This window comes from Typha latifolia, chromosome 8 (assembly GCF_019914945.1).
Source record: "Typha latifolia isolate L0001 chromosome 8, TyphaL0001v2, whole genome shotgun sequence".
In the NCBI taxonomy this organism is placed as follows: domain Eukaryota; kingdom Viridiplantae; phylum Streptophyta; class Magnoliopsida; order Poales; family Typhaceae; genus Typha; species Typha latifolia.
The window spans coordinates 10900672-10912917 of record NC_133093.1 but is presented as its reverse complement, the minus strand read 5'-3'; the positions used below and the strand labels follow the sequence as shown (position 1 = coordinate 10912917).

Below are 12246 nucleotides of genomic sequence, written 5' to 3'. Positions count from 1 at the left end.
GATTGTAGAAATATCACTTTGCAATGATAAATATCAGGGTTTAATCATTGGTTCTATGAGTCACTTAACCCTGTAGGGAGATTTGCATATTTAACACACAAAATTTTATAGCATATAGAAGTTAAACTTACAGATATGTGCCTCTTAAAACTAATTCCAGTAGATAAATGGCAACCTAAAAATCAAGAATCTGTTTATACATCCTCTAAATATTTTACAGTTACATATTATATTTACCTTAAATTTAGTTGGCATTGTTTGATGGAAGGTATTTTTTATGTTGAGGGTAAACATAATACAAGTGATGTTCTTTCTGAATAGAAACTTGATACCAACCTACTATTTGTACCAGTGATGTCCTTTCTGGATAGATATTTGATATCAAATCTTACCAAGATAGGAAGAGATCAACTGGTCACCATTCGTTGAATAAACACAATTTTTAGCTTCCCTGTTCTTTTTGAAGGCTATGCTGTTACATTGGGTCAATCATGTGATCATGTCCAAACACCTCAAGTGGTAGGGTCCATTGCTGTTCTCTTTTCTTTTTTTGAGCTTGTCCTATGAATGATATTGATCAGGCGTACTTGGTGGTTACTCTAACCAAACACAAAGACAGATAGGGTGACCGCTACTGCACATCTTAAAAGTACAAGCATTCCTGATAATTTACTGTATCATTTGATGCTTTGCCTTTCATGAGAGTTGTGATCCATCAAAACTGAAATGGAAGTCTAGTTCTCCAATGGCCCAGCCCTCTCATTAGATCCAGACCTCATACTGACTTTCTTCCCTTTAAGAAAAAGTCATACACCATGACCATAGCATACATGTTAAGTATATGCATGTGATATGGTGCATGTGTTGAAGGATTGCAACGTCAGAGATATATGCAGGTCCTCAGTGACTAGTATTTGTTTGGTTGCTATGATTAGCAAACTCCTGTAGGATCTCCCCGCATGTTGCCATACTGAGCTCTACCTTTGAGCTTTTCTCTCTCCATACTGTTCTCCAAGTCAGCATCGCTTCTGAAATAGTAAAGTTGTTAGGATATAACACATAACTAGTATGGCCGAAGAATTTACTGCTTACTCATGTGCTAATCATCAAAGGGGTCTCTTTACCATTGCTTTCATTGGGCTTTTGTTTTATTTTTCAGCTCTGGAAATTGAGTGATGATTAGCCTTTGATGAGTCTGAGTCCAAAAACATGCCTGCAAGCAGCAAATTAGAATGGAGTAAGTTTTACAAAAAAAAAATTGCTTCGGAATAATTACGTAAGTGAATATGAAGAAAGAAGCACCCATTGCAAAATACAGCAGTCAAGTGAAACACAAATGGAGTATAATCGAGTCAGACGCAAATATGACTGTAACTACAAGTTTGCTACTTTTCATGAAAAAGATTGCATATGTGAAAGATCAGAGTAGAAGAAAAGAGGAAAGTTACCACAGAGGAAACTGCTGCAAGAACTCACTGAGGACACCTTAGGAGCAACAAAATAGATTCCAATTTCAGATGGTAAACTGGGAAAGTAATTACCATTAGGATTTAGGAACAGTGGGCAAATGGTTTCAGGTGCAACAAAGGTGGAACAAGATCCACCAAAAGGCTTTCATGGACTGAATAACTGACTTTACCTTTGATTCAGCATTATCAATAAAAAACAGGGATGAAAATGGGTGTTGTTGGCATCCAGGGGATCAAAGCTTTTATACATTAACCATAAGTTACATTGAACAGGTATCTGCTGGCCCTATTAGAAAGTGAACCACTTGTTTTTAGAACCAGCAGGAGTGGATAGAAAAAAGAAGAAATCTAAGTGCTCATGGTTCTCAAAACCAACACTACCAATGCCCTTCTGTCTTGCCAATTCTACGTCAATCCTGGCCTGATGCCGAGACAATCCCATGATCGCATGCAGAAATCTCAGCTGCCCCAGTGAAAGACCAAGAGGATTTCTTCAACAAATAAAGAATAATTAGATAGAACAGGTAGGGTTATCACTTTTGAACTTCGATCTTAAATACACTATCGAGTTATGTACGTGACCTATAAAACATAAAAGGTTTTCCCTGCTAAAACTTTAAGAGCATTCAATAATCAATACTCCATCTTCTCTTTCAAAGTTTTCTTTTTTGATCAAGGAAATGCATAATATAAATTTGAGCATAATATTCATAACCAACATAAATAAGGTAAGAGTACAAAGAAATCGAGCTTCTCAAGGAATGAAGAACACATACAAGAGCTAAATACGATTACAGCGAACTTTGTGCTAATTCACCGCTTCATATAAGCCTCATAAGCCAATTGCGCGGCTAAGATATCGACCACTGCTGTCCCGACCGACTTAAACACGGTCAACTCTTCCTCATCCCTCCTCCCAACCTTCTTCCCGCCGGCCAATTCAACCAATGTCCCTGCCACATCCTCCCGCGTCATAACCCCTCTTTTAAATGCCCCGACGAGCTCTCCGGCCTCCTCCATTGCAGTCTCGAAATCCACAAACACCCTCCCCCTCATCAACGCCTCGTCGTCGCACTCCCTCATCGCCGGAGTAAATGACCCTACCAGATCCAAATGCGCTCCACGTTTCAGCAGTTCGCCCTTAATTAGCGGATCCAACGAGCTCGTCGCGCAGCTGACGATGTCACTGAGCGGGACGACGTCGTCCAAGAGCTCCGCGTGCTCGAAGGTTGCATCGCCGCCGCGGTGGGTTTCTTGTTCTTGGAGGAGGTGAGCTAATTCTTGGGCCTTCTTGGGTGTGCGGTTCCAGAGGATGATGCGGTTGATCGAGGGGCGGGCGGCGCGGTGGGCGGCGACGAGGTAGGGGGCGAGGCTCCCGGCGCCGGCGAGGAGGAGGACGGAGGGGGAGGGGCGGGAGAGGAGGAGGGACGCGAGGGCGGAGACGGCGGAGGTGCGGAGGAGGGTGAGGGCGGAGCCGTCGAGGGAGGCGAGTGGGCGGCCGGAGAGGGAGTGGAAGAGGGAGTACGATCCATGGACGCCGCCGCCATGGGAGGAGGAAGAAGGGAAGGAGGTGAGGAGCTTGACGCCGAGGTAGGGGAGGGAAGGGTGGGAAGACCAGGATGGCATGAGGAGGAGGAGGGAGGAGGGGACAGGAAGAGGATAGGAGAGGCGGGGAGGGGAGTGGATGGAGGAGGAGACGGAGGGAAGAGTGGAGTGGAAGTGGGGGATTAGGGTTTGAGGTGGGAGGAGGGAGTGAAGGGTGGAAGAGTCGAGGTAGACGAAGGGCTGAGCAGGAGGTGAAGGGGGAGTCGCCATGGTCAGTTGGCAGAAGACCGTCTCTCTTTTTTTATTCTAAGAAGTAGCAGAAGACCGTCACTGGAGGAAGTCGCAGTATCATTTCCAAGCAAAGGCAAGGCAAGGTGATAAATGTTCCAGTGGGACCGTCGGTTGTCTTATTTTAAAATCCGATCCGTTATTTCCCCCGATCCTGGGTCCTGGCCTTGGCTAGCGAATCATTCAATGACGACGGGTCCGGATCCGAATCCTAACTATTGTATGGGTTTTTTCCAGTACTTCACTGGGCCCATTTATATGAGCAAGACTGGATCCAAGGGTGGGCTACAGGCCTACAGCCTACACCTCACTAACTGGAGAGATCCAATACGCATCTGACGGTGTAAGTGACGCCGAGACCGCTTTAAAACCTTGCATCTTTCTTCTTAGGGTTTCCTCTCTAACTTCTAGTTTCCCGTAACTTTGGAGTTTGGACCTTGGATCAAGCCGGCAGTTTGGTCGGTTCGGAGGCGGCGACTCGGCGGCATCGTCGTCAGGGGCGAAGAGCTGTTAATAGATAGACATGGCTGCGCCCGAAGCTCCCGCTTGCTACGTCGGAGTCGCCAGGAAGTCCGCCGCCTTCCGCCTAATGAAGCAAATGGTATTTTCATCTCTCTCTCGATCATCGCAAGATTTTGAATTTTTACCTTATTTGTTTGCATGAAATCGATTTGATGGCTGTGAAATTGTTTCTTTGAATGGCTTGTAAAGGTTAACTTCTTTGCGGTGAGTTCGCTAACTAATCTGTATAGCTTGTACATGCTACCTTACTGTTAGGTTTTGATTGGTGTATGTGCTGGTTTGTCAAATCTGATCCTTTTGCATGCCTACGATCGTCGATCTTTCCAATAATCTATGCTGTAATAATAGGTCTTGGTGTGACTCTATGTTATAATTCGACAAATTTGACATCAATTTCACATAAGCTTTTAGTAAAAGCTCGAGTCTAATGGAATATGGAGAGTAGAAAGCAACACATGTAGTTGCTGTTGTACAGCAGTATGGTACATGCCACAAGGAGATGCATTTCGTCATTCTGGCAAAAACGGATCAGCCTAATTTGTTATTCATGGCTTGATTTCCAAGTTTTTCTTCTCTTGTTTGTTCTGTTACTCAAATTGTATATTGTGGAAATATATGCTCAATTGAACATTTAAATCCTTTTCATTTTCATACTTTTCCTTTCTATTTTTTGGGTAGGGATGGGAAGAGGGTGAAGGCCTTGGTAAGGACAAGCAAGGCATAAAAGGATATGTCAGAGTGAAAAATAAGCAGGATACTACAGGTAATTAATGATATCCTTTCTGTATATGTTATGCTGTTATGGACTTCTATTCACAAATAAGACTTGATTAAATACTCCATCTGGCAGTGATGACTGACAGACTTATTTGATGATATGTTATCTCATTTGCAGGTGTTGGTTTGGATAAGACTACAAATAATTGGGTGTTTGACACCTCTCAATTTGACAATATCCTTAAAAGTTTAAAAGTGGTAAGCTCTTCTCTAACCAAGCATGATTGATAATTATGTTTTGTGAAACTGCTTTTAGTTCCTTGTCATGTTCTGACATCTCGATAATTGCCCTTTTCCATGATTCTTTCTTGGAATGGTAGCAAGCTGCTGAACCTGTTGTGGAAGGTACTTCGAAAGTGAATACTTATTCTTTTGTTGTCTTATCTCATTGAAGCCACATTTTCATCACATTCATCTGCAGAAGTAGCTGATGGAAGTGATGCCCATGTTAAGACTGGAAAAGATGCATCAGAAAATGATTCAGTCGGCAAAGCCACCCGTCCTCAGGGAAGGTTGGTTCTGTTTTCTGAAGTTTATACTTATTTCTGTTCTTCCTGCTTTGTCTTTCACTCTGTTTTAAACTTTTAATAGGTACAAGAAAAGAGAGAGAGGGAAGATTGTGACTGCATACTCAGCAAAGGATCTTCAAGGAATTCTTGTGAGCTTGCAAACCTCTTGACTTGCTTTCTTTTCCATGTTGCACAGTTCTGTAAGTAATAATATTATTTGTTGATGAAATTGATGGTGAACCATGAGAAACCTGGAAATTGGAACATGATTTAGAAAAACAAACTGAGATAGTTTGACATTTTTCTTTGTTGCCCTTTAAAAATTCTCTGCTTAGTGTAATTTATGAATCTTGAAGTTATAGTTGGCACATGCAGGGAAACAAAGTGGAAGATAATTGCCAAATGGATCTTGATTTAAAGAGTGATCTTACATTTTCAGATGTATCAGAAAGCAGTATAAGTCAGGAAGGTGTGCTATGCACATCCATATTAATACGATAATTTATATCTTCAGTGCATAGTTCTACCCATTATATTTCTGGCTTGGCAAGGTAAAATTTCTCTTTTTATTGTGCACATTGTTGTAGACACCAAAGTTGAAGATGCGAACTGGTGGGGCCACAAACATGGGTTCATATCAGGAGGTTTTCTTGGAACACAAATGTCTACAAAAAAATCTTGTGTCGATAAAGATTCCAACAAGCGCAAAACATTTGCTGAAGAAGATCAAGAAAATCTTTACAAACTTGTCCAGGTGAGTAGTCTCTTGATTTAATGTTTTTCTATAGATCATCTCCTGTCTGAGATCTGTTCTTTACTTTTACTGCACTATAATAGTTTCTTTAGTTATAAAGTTCAAGCCTTCCAGAACTCCTGGATTTATCTACGCTGCATCTACTTTAGTGACTATGTGTTATTAATTTGAGCAGATCAAATGGTTCATTTCTCAATTAAATGTTTATCTATAAAAATAAATCAAATTACTATCAAGCTGCATGTGTCTGGAGAAAAAGTGATACAATACTATTGTATAGGATCTGCGCAAATGTGTTTGGAGAAAATGTGACTCTGAGAGAGCCAGTTTCTATTTAATTTTCCCGAGCTCTTTTTCTTTGAAGATTGGATATTTGAATTGGTCAAATTTCCAATTGTTTCTTACTGCTAACATCCTAAAAGACTCCACTTCATAAAGATAAACATGGCTATGCCAGCCTTCTTATACTACATGTTCATGGGCAATGATGTGCTGAACTCTCGTTTGTTGGGAAGAGAACCCTGAAGTGCTGGCTTTATAATATTTTACCTACTTGTTATCTACTCTGCGGAACACTTTTGGAGATAAGTTATATCTATAAACTTTCATTTTTTTGCATTCCTTAATAGGCAGGTTTAGAACCTCAGGAAGTGACTTTGTTCCATAAATTGCTATGTTCGTTAAAATTTCCTTCTGTTACTGCTGTATACCATCAAAATGGGACAAATTTAATGTCGTAAAGAGCTATAGTGCCCTTGTCCAATTGCTATTCCACCATGAACTCAATAGTGTCTGAAATTCTGAATTAGATGTAGTTCCTATGGACTAACTGCTGCATTGATCTTCATGTTTCAAGCTCAAGTTAAAGAATGTTGCATAATTGGTTTCATAATTGGATAGTTATATAACAACTGTAGAAGGGAGAAACAAGACTGCTCTGTGAGAATGCTTCTTTTGAGTATGAACAGATGCTTTTTTGGGGATTTTTGAGAGAAATGAGAATTTAAGGATATCCCAGTTAAACCGATACCGTTGGCATCCGAACGCTTAAGAATAAGAAAGAGGAATCTGATTAGCCCCTTAATTATCTCATTGGCATGAATAGGTGATTGTTATTCTGATTCTTCTGAACAAGCAGGTTAGAAGTGTTAATATGTACACTCTTTAGAGGTTTAGAAGCTTACTGTTGTTCAAGTTGAGTCTACTTGAACTTTAATCACCCACTTCTTGGTCGGTGGACATTGTCCTTTCATGCAGCAGCTGTGCGATCCTTCATGGATTGAACAGCTCTCATGATGCATGATCCTTCATGGATTGGACATAGCTTGTAATTCTGGGTTTTTTCGCACATCCATTTATGGTGAGATCTCTAAAGTATAGATGAAGTCTATTCCTGGAAGTACATCACACTTTATTTTTACAGTAATGAATCATATTTATGTCGTAATCTTTTTCTAAACATTTTGTTCACCTTTTCCAGGATAAAGCTACAGCTGGGAAGCAGGGGCTTGGCATCAAGGGACAACCCAAGAAGATTGCTGGCTGTCACTGGAAGGGAAAGAAGACATCATTCAGTGACAGTGAAGGTGAATATTCTGCTGATTCTGGCAGTTTACCAGAAGTGAAGCAGAGCGATGATGTGGAACAGAAGATTAATATTAATACCAAAATCAAGCTGAAAAAGTTGTGCAAAAAGCTCCTTTGTCAGGTCTACATGTCATTCTTGTCAAGATTTGTTTGCTGGTTGTTGGTATTTTATTGCTAGCTGACATCAGTAATTGCAGGCCCCTTCACATTCATTGAAGTTAAAGGAGCTTAAAGTACTTCTTGATGCACATTCAGGATCTATCTTTGCCAACTTTTCTTCAGAACGTGATGCTCTATCGTACCTAAAGAAGAAGGTATATATATTACATCTTTGGATAAACTTCTTTTGCACGATAATTTGTAAAACTTGTTCAATTTTATCTATCAATCATGGCAAGCTTGTGAATTGAATCATATATAAGGATGTTCTAATCATGGCATGCTCGTCAATTTCAATGCAGTTAGAAGGCAGCAGGACATTCCGTTTGGAGGGTAAGAAGGTAAGCCTTACCTCGTAAAGGAATTTGGAAGTGTGGGCATTTTTGCGAAGATGTATAATCTTGCAATCATCAAGAGTTCAGATCTACTGTGATGTTTGTGGTGATTGATTTAGCTGTGTAGGATATATATTGTAGCGACTAATAGTCTCTTGCTGTAAGAGAACGAAATTTTGTAAGAGGCGGTGAGATTGTATGTAGACCAATCGTGGAAGTGAATCTCATTAAATTAATTTATCATCATGACATTAAAATAAGCTGAATTGTGCTTTTTTCCTATTCTTGTTGACAGAGTTAGAAGATATTATGAGATACAGATCCTTGTCGATCTTATCAGAGATGAATACCCAGGCAATGCACATAGACAAGCCCCTAGAATAATAATGACTCCTATCTCTCTGTATTTAAAGGAGTTTTAAAGCAGTCTCTGTTCAATCTTTAAAGCAACACCAGCCAAGCCGGTGTCATCCCTGCTATTTATTGTAGGTCACTCTTGGTAATTCAGTTCTATTTAGTGCTGTAATTCTTTGCTTCAAATCAAACAAAATGCTAGTAATATTCTATTTTCGTATTCGCCATGTTACAGTGTTACACGGATGGAGACAGGATAATAGAAATAAGTGCATCTAACTAAACATTGCCACATGCCAATTGCCACTCGGTGGCATGGCTTATCGGGCCGAAGACTTTATTTTGTCCCTTTTTTATGGGATTCCTTTGTTTCAAACCTTATATTCTGCGTTCATCTTAATTTGTATCTTCTAATTTTACTAATTAATTTATATTTAAATTAGACGTTTGTTTTTCTCCTTAAATCTAAAAAACGCCCTATTTATGTTGTTTCTTGAAAAGAAAATGCCTTAAGGGTGATCCAGGGTGCTCTTCGGTATTTTAAAAAGACACAGGTTCGAATTACAAACAATGAAAAGACATATAATGTTGGGTGTGAAATGAAGATATTCCCTTCTCCACCGGGAATTTCAGGATAACCTGCGTCTTTCTCTGCATTAAAGTGAACTATACTCGGGTACTAACGGTAAAAAACCCCTCCCGAGTCCTCTGAATCCGGACTCCCTTCTCTGGCTTGTTCGCCCGCGCGCTCTCCCTCTCTCTCAGTATACCATGGCTTCCTCCATCTCCTTGGCCTCTCCAATTACCCCTACGACATCGGGAACTCGAAGTCTCTCTCTTCCCTCCCAAAACCCTAGCTCTATCACCTTCTTCGCCCGACCTCTCCGGCGTCATCTGAGCCTTCGGCCGCCGACCGCCGTCGCCGCCATCCAAGTGGAGAAACAGGATTCCGTGAAGCCCGCGACGAAACCTCCTCCGGCGCTTCCCTATCGAATCGGGCATGGATTCGACCTCCACCGCCTCGAGCCGGGCCTCCCGCTCATCATTGGGGGCATCAACGTCCCCCATGATCGCGGCTGTGAAGCCCACTCTGATGGTAATTGGGCTACTAGGGTTATCTGTATCGAATTGGTAGAATATGGGGGTTCAGCTAATTTGGTATTGTTCGTGATGGCGCAGGGGATGTGTTGCTCCATTGCGTGGTGGATGCGATATTGGGAGCGTTGGGTCTCCCTGACATAGGGCAAATCTTTCCAGATTCTGACCCCAAATGGAGGGGTGCGGCTTCGTCGGTCTTCATGAGAGAAGCTGTGAGTTTTAATTACTATTTGCTCTTTCTATATGTTTGTGCAGTAATCTTCCCTGAGAATTAGGGTCTCCTTTGCCATTTCTCTTTATTAGGTAGGATTAGGTCTCAAGATTAAGTCTTGCTTTTGTTATATACTGATCTCCTTGTACTTCTTACTACTTCGATGGAATCTATACTGCATCTTCCACGTGGGTCTCGTTTTTCTTTTTATCATATAAATAGACCAACCTAATGGTTGAATTGACCTGATTGCTTGCTTGGTCTCTACAAAAAAGAAGAAGAAAACTTTATTTTATATCTGAAAATTTTGTTGACCTTCCATGTTATAAGCCAACTGAATTCTCAGGGTTGATGAAAGGCTAGGGGGTTCTGATTTAACCATCACCTAGACAATTCTGCTTGATGACAAAGATGTGTATATATATATGTTTTGAGTCAAGATAGCATTCATATGCTATTTCAGTGAAGTTGTTATTGCTGGTCTATCGTTTTGCTTAGTGAAACCTTGCAGAAATAGATGGTCAGAATCTTGAACTAATGGAAGAAGTTTTAAGTTGAATTGCGAACATTTTGGCCTGTTTTTTTTTCTTATGTCCAGATTGTTTTCCATGACACCAACATACTATCACATGGGGTATGACGGCAAATCTCACCAATCACATTGCATATCTGGCACATGCTTGTGGTTTTATCATGCTCTTTGTCTTACTTCAATTTCTTGAGCCTATCATGCCCGAGGGAGAACAATGTATCTTTTGCTAATCCTTTTAGTACCTAGAAAGCATAAACAGTTCATATGTAGTAAATGAAGTAGATTCACTTGATCAATTTCAACAAATAATAGGTCAACTACAATACGTGTACCTAATGGTTTGGCTCATCCACATTACGACATATAACTTGCTAATTAAGAAAATGTATTCTCAGTTATAGGCACTCTTACATGGAATAAAAAGATATGTAGATTTTAGGTTTTACATTCATACAAAAGTTGTTCTTCATGAGTATTTTTGTAGGATGCTTCTAAACTGCTTTTTCATTGTTCATATTAGCCTATTTGTTTTCTTGAAATGTGGTATAGTCAATTTTGATCAGGTCCTTTCATGCTAATTGCCGCAATCTATTTATTACTTTCTATATCTTTCTTGTCGGATATTTTGATTCTGTAATCCTTATTGCAATTCCATTTCAGGTGAGACTCATGCATGAAGCAGGTTATGAGCTAGGAAACTTAGATGCGACTTTAATCTTACAAAGGCCAAAACTGAGCCCACACAAGGAGGCCATCCGGGCCAACTTAAGTGAGCTACTTGGGGCTGATCCTGCTGTTGTAAACCTCAAAGCAAAGACGCATGAAAAGGTCGATAGTCTTGGAGAAAATAGAAGTATAGCAGCACATACTGTTGTTCTTCTGATGCGGAAGTAAGAAAACGTAGATGGACACCAATATGAAATTGTCACTTTTACATACTAGAAAAGGATGATAAGCATTGATTAAGATGTATCAGAGCCAACTTATAAGCTTGAACATCATTAATGCATTACAAACCCTTGAGTAAAGTATCAGTTCCTCTGAAATTGTAGCACCTCTGTTTTCAACGAAATACTGGTTTTCTGTTACACCTGCTGATATGAACCCTTCATAAGTAAAGTGGATCTTGGTACATCCTTTGCTGGCATAGGAGAGACTGCCATCTCTACCTGCAGAGGTACTTGATCTGAAACATCAACAAGGAGAATTCATGTAAGCTACCTTCTCAAGCAGCAGTAACTGATGGCAACCACCAGCATTATTATTTTTTAAACCATTGGCCAAGGAGGAAAGAGTATAAGACAACAGCATAACTAAGGTTTGATGATTCTTATTGTCTTGGATTATGTTTTAGAAATTAGAATATTGATCTTGGATAACTAGCCTTCAGTGATTTAGAACAGCCACTGATCATTAACCCGCCGATATTCTTAGGGCTGATCTACTGTTTATTTACCTGGTCTTACAGAGGAAAATAGATCTTAACAAGCTAAATGCTAATGCTTTAATCCTCTTAAGACTCAGTGCAGATGATGCAGTTTAACTGGTACGAAAAGATGTATTATCCGGGGAATCTATTTACTTCAGTTGCAAGTCATCCTTTCTCCTATGAAGTGAAGGCTATCCTCTTTTAGAGGATGGGAAGACACACAATGATATCAAAGTGAAATTGAGCAAAAGCTCCATCTTGCCCATGCATAAAGAGAAGCGAACCAAGCAAAAGCTTCATTAGAACAACACCTCTATACTGTTTTTCATGTGCTTGCATCCTGTTCAGAAGAATGTCTGAGACAAATTTTTTTGCTTTTAGTAAAGACTAATTGTGCTCAGACATGCAACATTTAAACATTTTTCCACTCTTTACATTCCATATAAATAAGCTTGCAATGAAGATTGATGCTTCAACTTAAACCAAGAAAACCAATTCTCTTGCCCGTCAATTGCCTGACGTGGAGAATTGGAGGCTTATATATATATATATATATATATATATATATATATATATATAATATCGTATCAAATCTGTATGTACTTAAATAAATTATAATGAGAAGTATATATTTAGTATAGAAAATGAAAACTCAACATTAACGGACAACTTAATTT

General features: G+C 39.9%; 3 protein-coding genes across 3 annotated transcripts; 2 read left to right on the top strand and 1 right to left on the bottom strand.

The window, feature by feature from the left end:
* Positions 1–494: 494 nt before the first annotated feature.
* On the bottom strand, positions 495–3369 carry LOC140793737 (protein SAR DEFICIENT 4). The gene is made up of 3 exons (XM_073145413.1): positions 2246–3369; positions 1125–1213; positions 495–1028 (listed from the first exon to the last, which is right to left on the bottom strand). The coding sequence occupies exon 1, from the start codon at positions 3282–3284 to the stop codon at positions 2283–2285; it is 1002 nt and encodes a 333-aa protein (XP_073001514.1). The 5' UTR covers positions 3285–3369; the 3' UTR covers positions 495–1028; positions 1125–1213; positions 2246–2282.
* A 210-nt stretch (positions 3370–3579) lies between these two features.
* LOC140793458 (G-patch domain-containing protein 1) lies at positions 3580–8205 on the top strand. Its single transcript, XM_073144951.1, has 11 exons — positions 3580–3903; positions 4503–4587; positions 4720–4799; positions 4922–4946; positions 5023–5113; positions 5193–5259; positions 5486–5579; positions 5698–5864; positions 7345–7572; positions 7649–7765; positions 7913–8205. The coding sequence occupies exons 1-11, from the start codon at positions 3826–3828 to the stop codon at positions 7967–7969; spliced, it is 1089 nt and encodes a 362-aa protein (XP_073001052.1). The 5' UTR covers positions 3580–3825; the 3' UTR covers positions 7970–8205.
* Positions 8206–8891: 686 nt separating this feature from the next.
* LOC140794525 (2-C-methyl-D-erythritol 2,4-cyclodiphosphate synthase, chloroplastic) lies at positions 8892–11186 on the top strand. Its single transcript, XM_073146623.1, has 3 exons — positions 8892–9395; positions 9479–9609; positions 10801–11186. The coding sequence occupies exons 1-3, from the start codon at positions 9071–9073 to the stop codon at positions 11032–11034; spliced, it is 690 nt and encodes a 229-aa protein (XP_073002724.1). The 5' UTR covers positions 8892–9070; the 3' UTR covers positions 11035–11186.
* Positions 11187–12246: the final 1060 nt, after the last annotated feature.

What these genes read in the sequence shown, in the direction of transcription:
- LOC140793737 (XM_073145413.1), bottom strand. Translation starts at nt 3,284, where the DNA reads ATGGCGACTCCCCCTTCACCTCCTGCTCAGCCCTTCGTCTACCTCGAC.
- LOC140793458 (XM_073144951.1), top strand. Translation starts at nt 3,826, where the DNA reads ATGGCTGCGCCCGAAGCTCCCGCTTGCTACGTCGGAGTCGCCAGGAAG. An exon ending in AGGATCTTCAAGGAATTCTT is followed by an intron (nt 5,260 to 5,485) that starts GTGAGCTTGCAA and finishes TGGCACATGCAG; the next exon opens with GGAAACAAAGTGGAAGATAA. An exon ending in TATCGTACCTAAAGAAGAAG is followed by an intron (nt 7,766 to 7,912) that starts GTATATATATTA and finishes ATTTCAATGCAG; the next exon opens with TTAGAAGGCAGCAGGACATT.
- LOC140794525 (XM_073146623.1), top strand. Translation starts at nt 9,071, where the DNA reads ATGGCTTCCTCCATCTCCTTGGCCTCTCCAATTACCCCTACGACATCG. An exon ending in CTGTGAAGCCCACTCTGATG is followed by an intron (nt 9,396 to 9,478) that starts GTAATTGGGCTA and finishes GTGATGGCGCAG; the next exon opens with GGGATGTGTTGCTCCATTGC. An exon ending in CGGTCTTCATGAGAGAAGCT is followed by an intron (nt 9,610 to 10,800) that starts GTGAGTTTTAAT and finishes ATTCCATTTCAG; the next exon opens with GTGAGACTCATGCATGAAGC.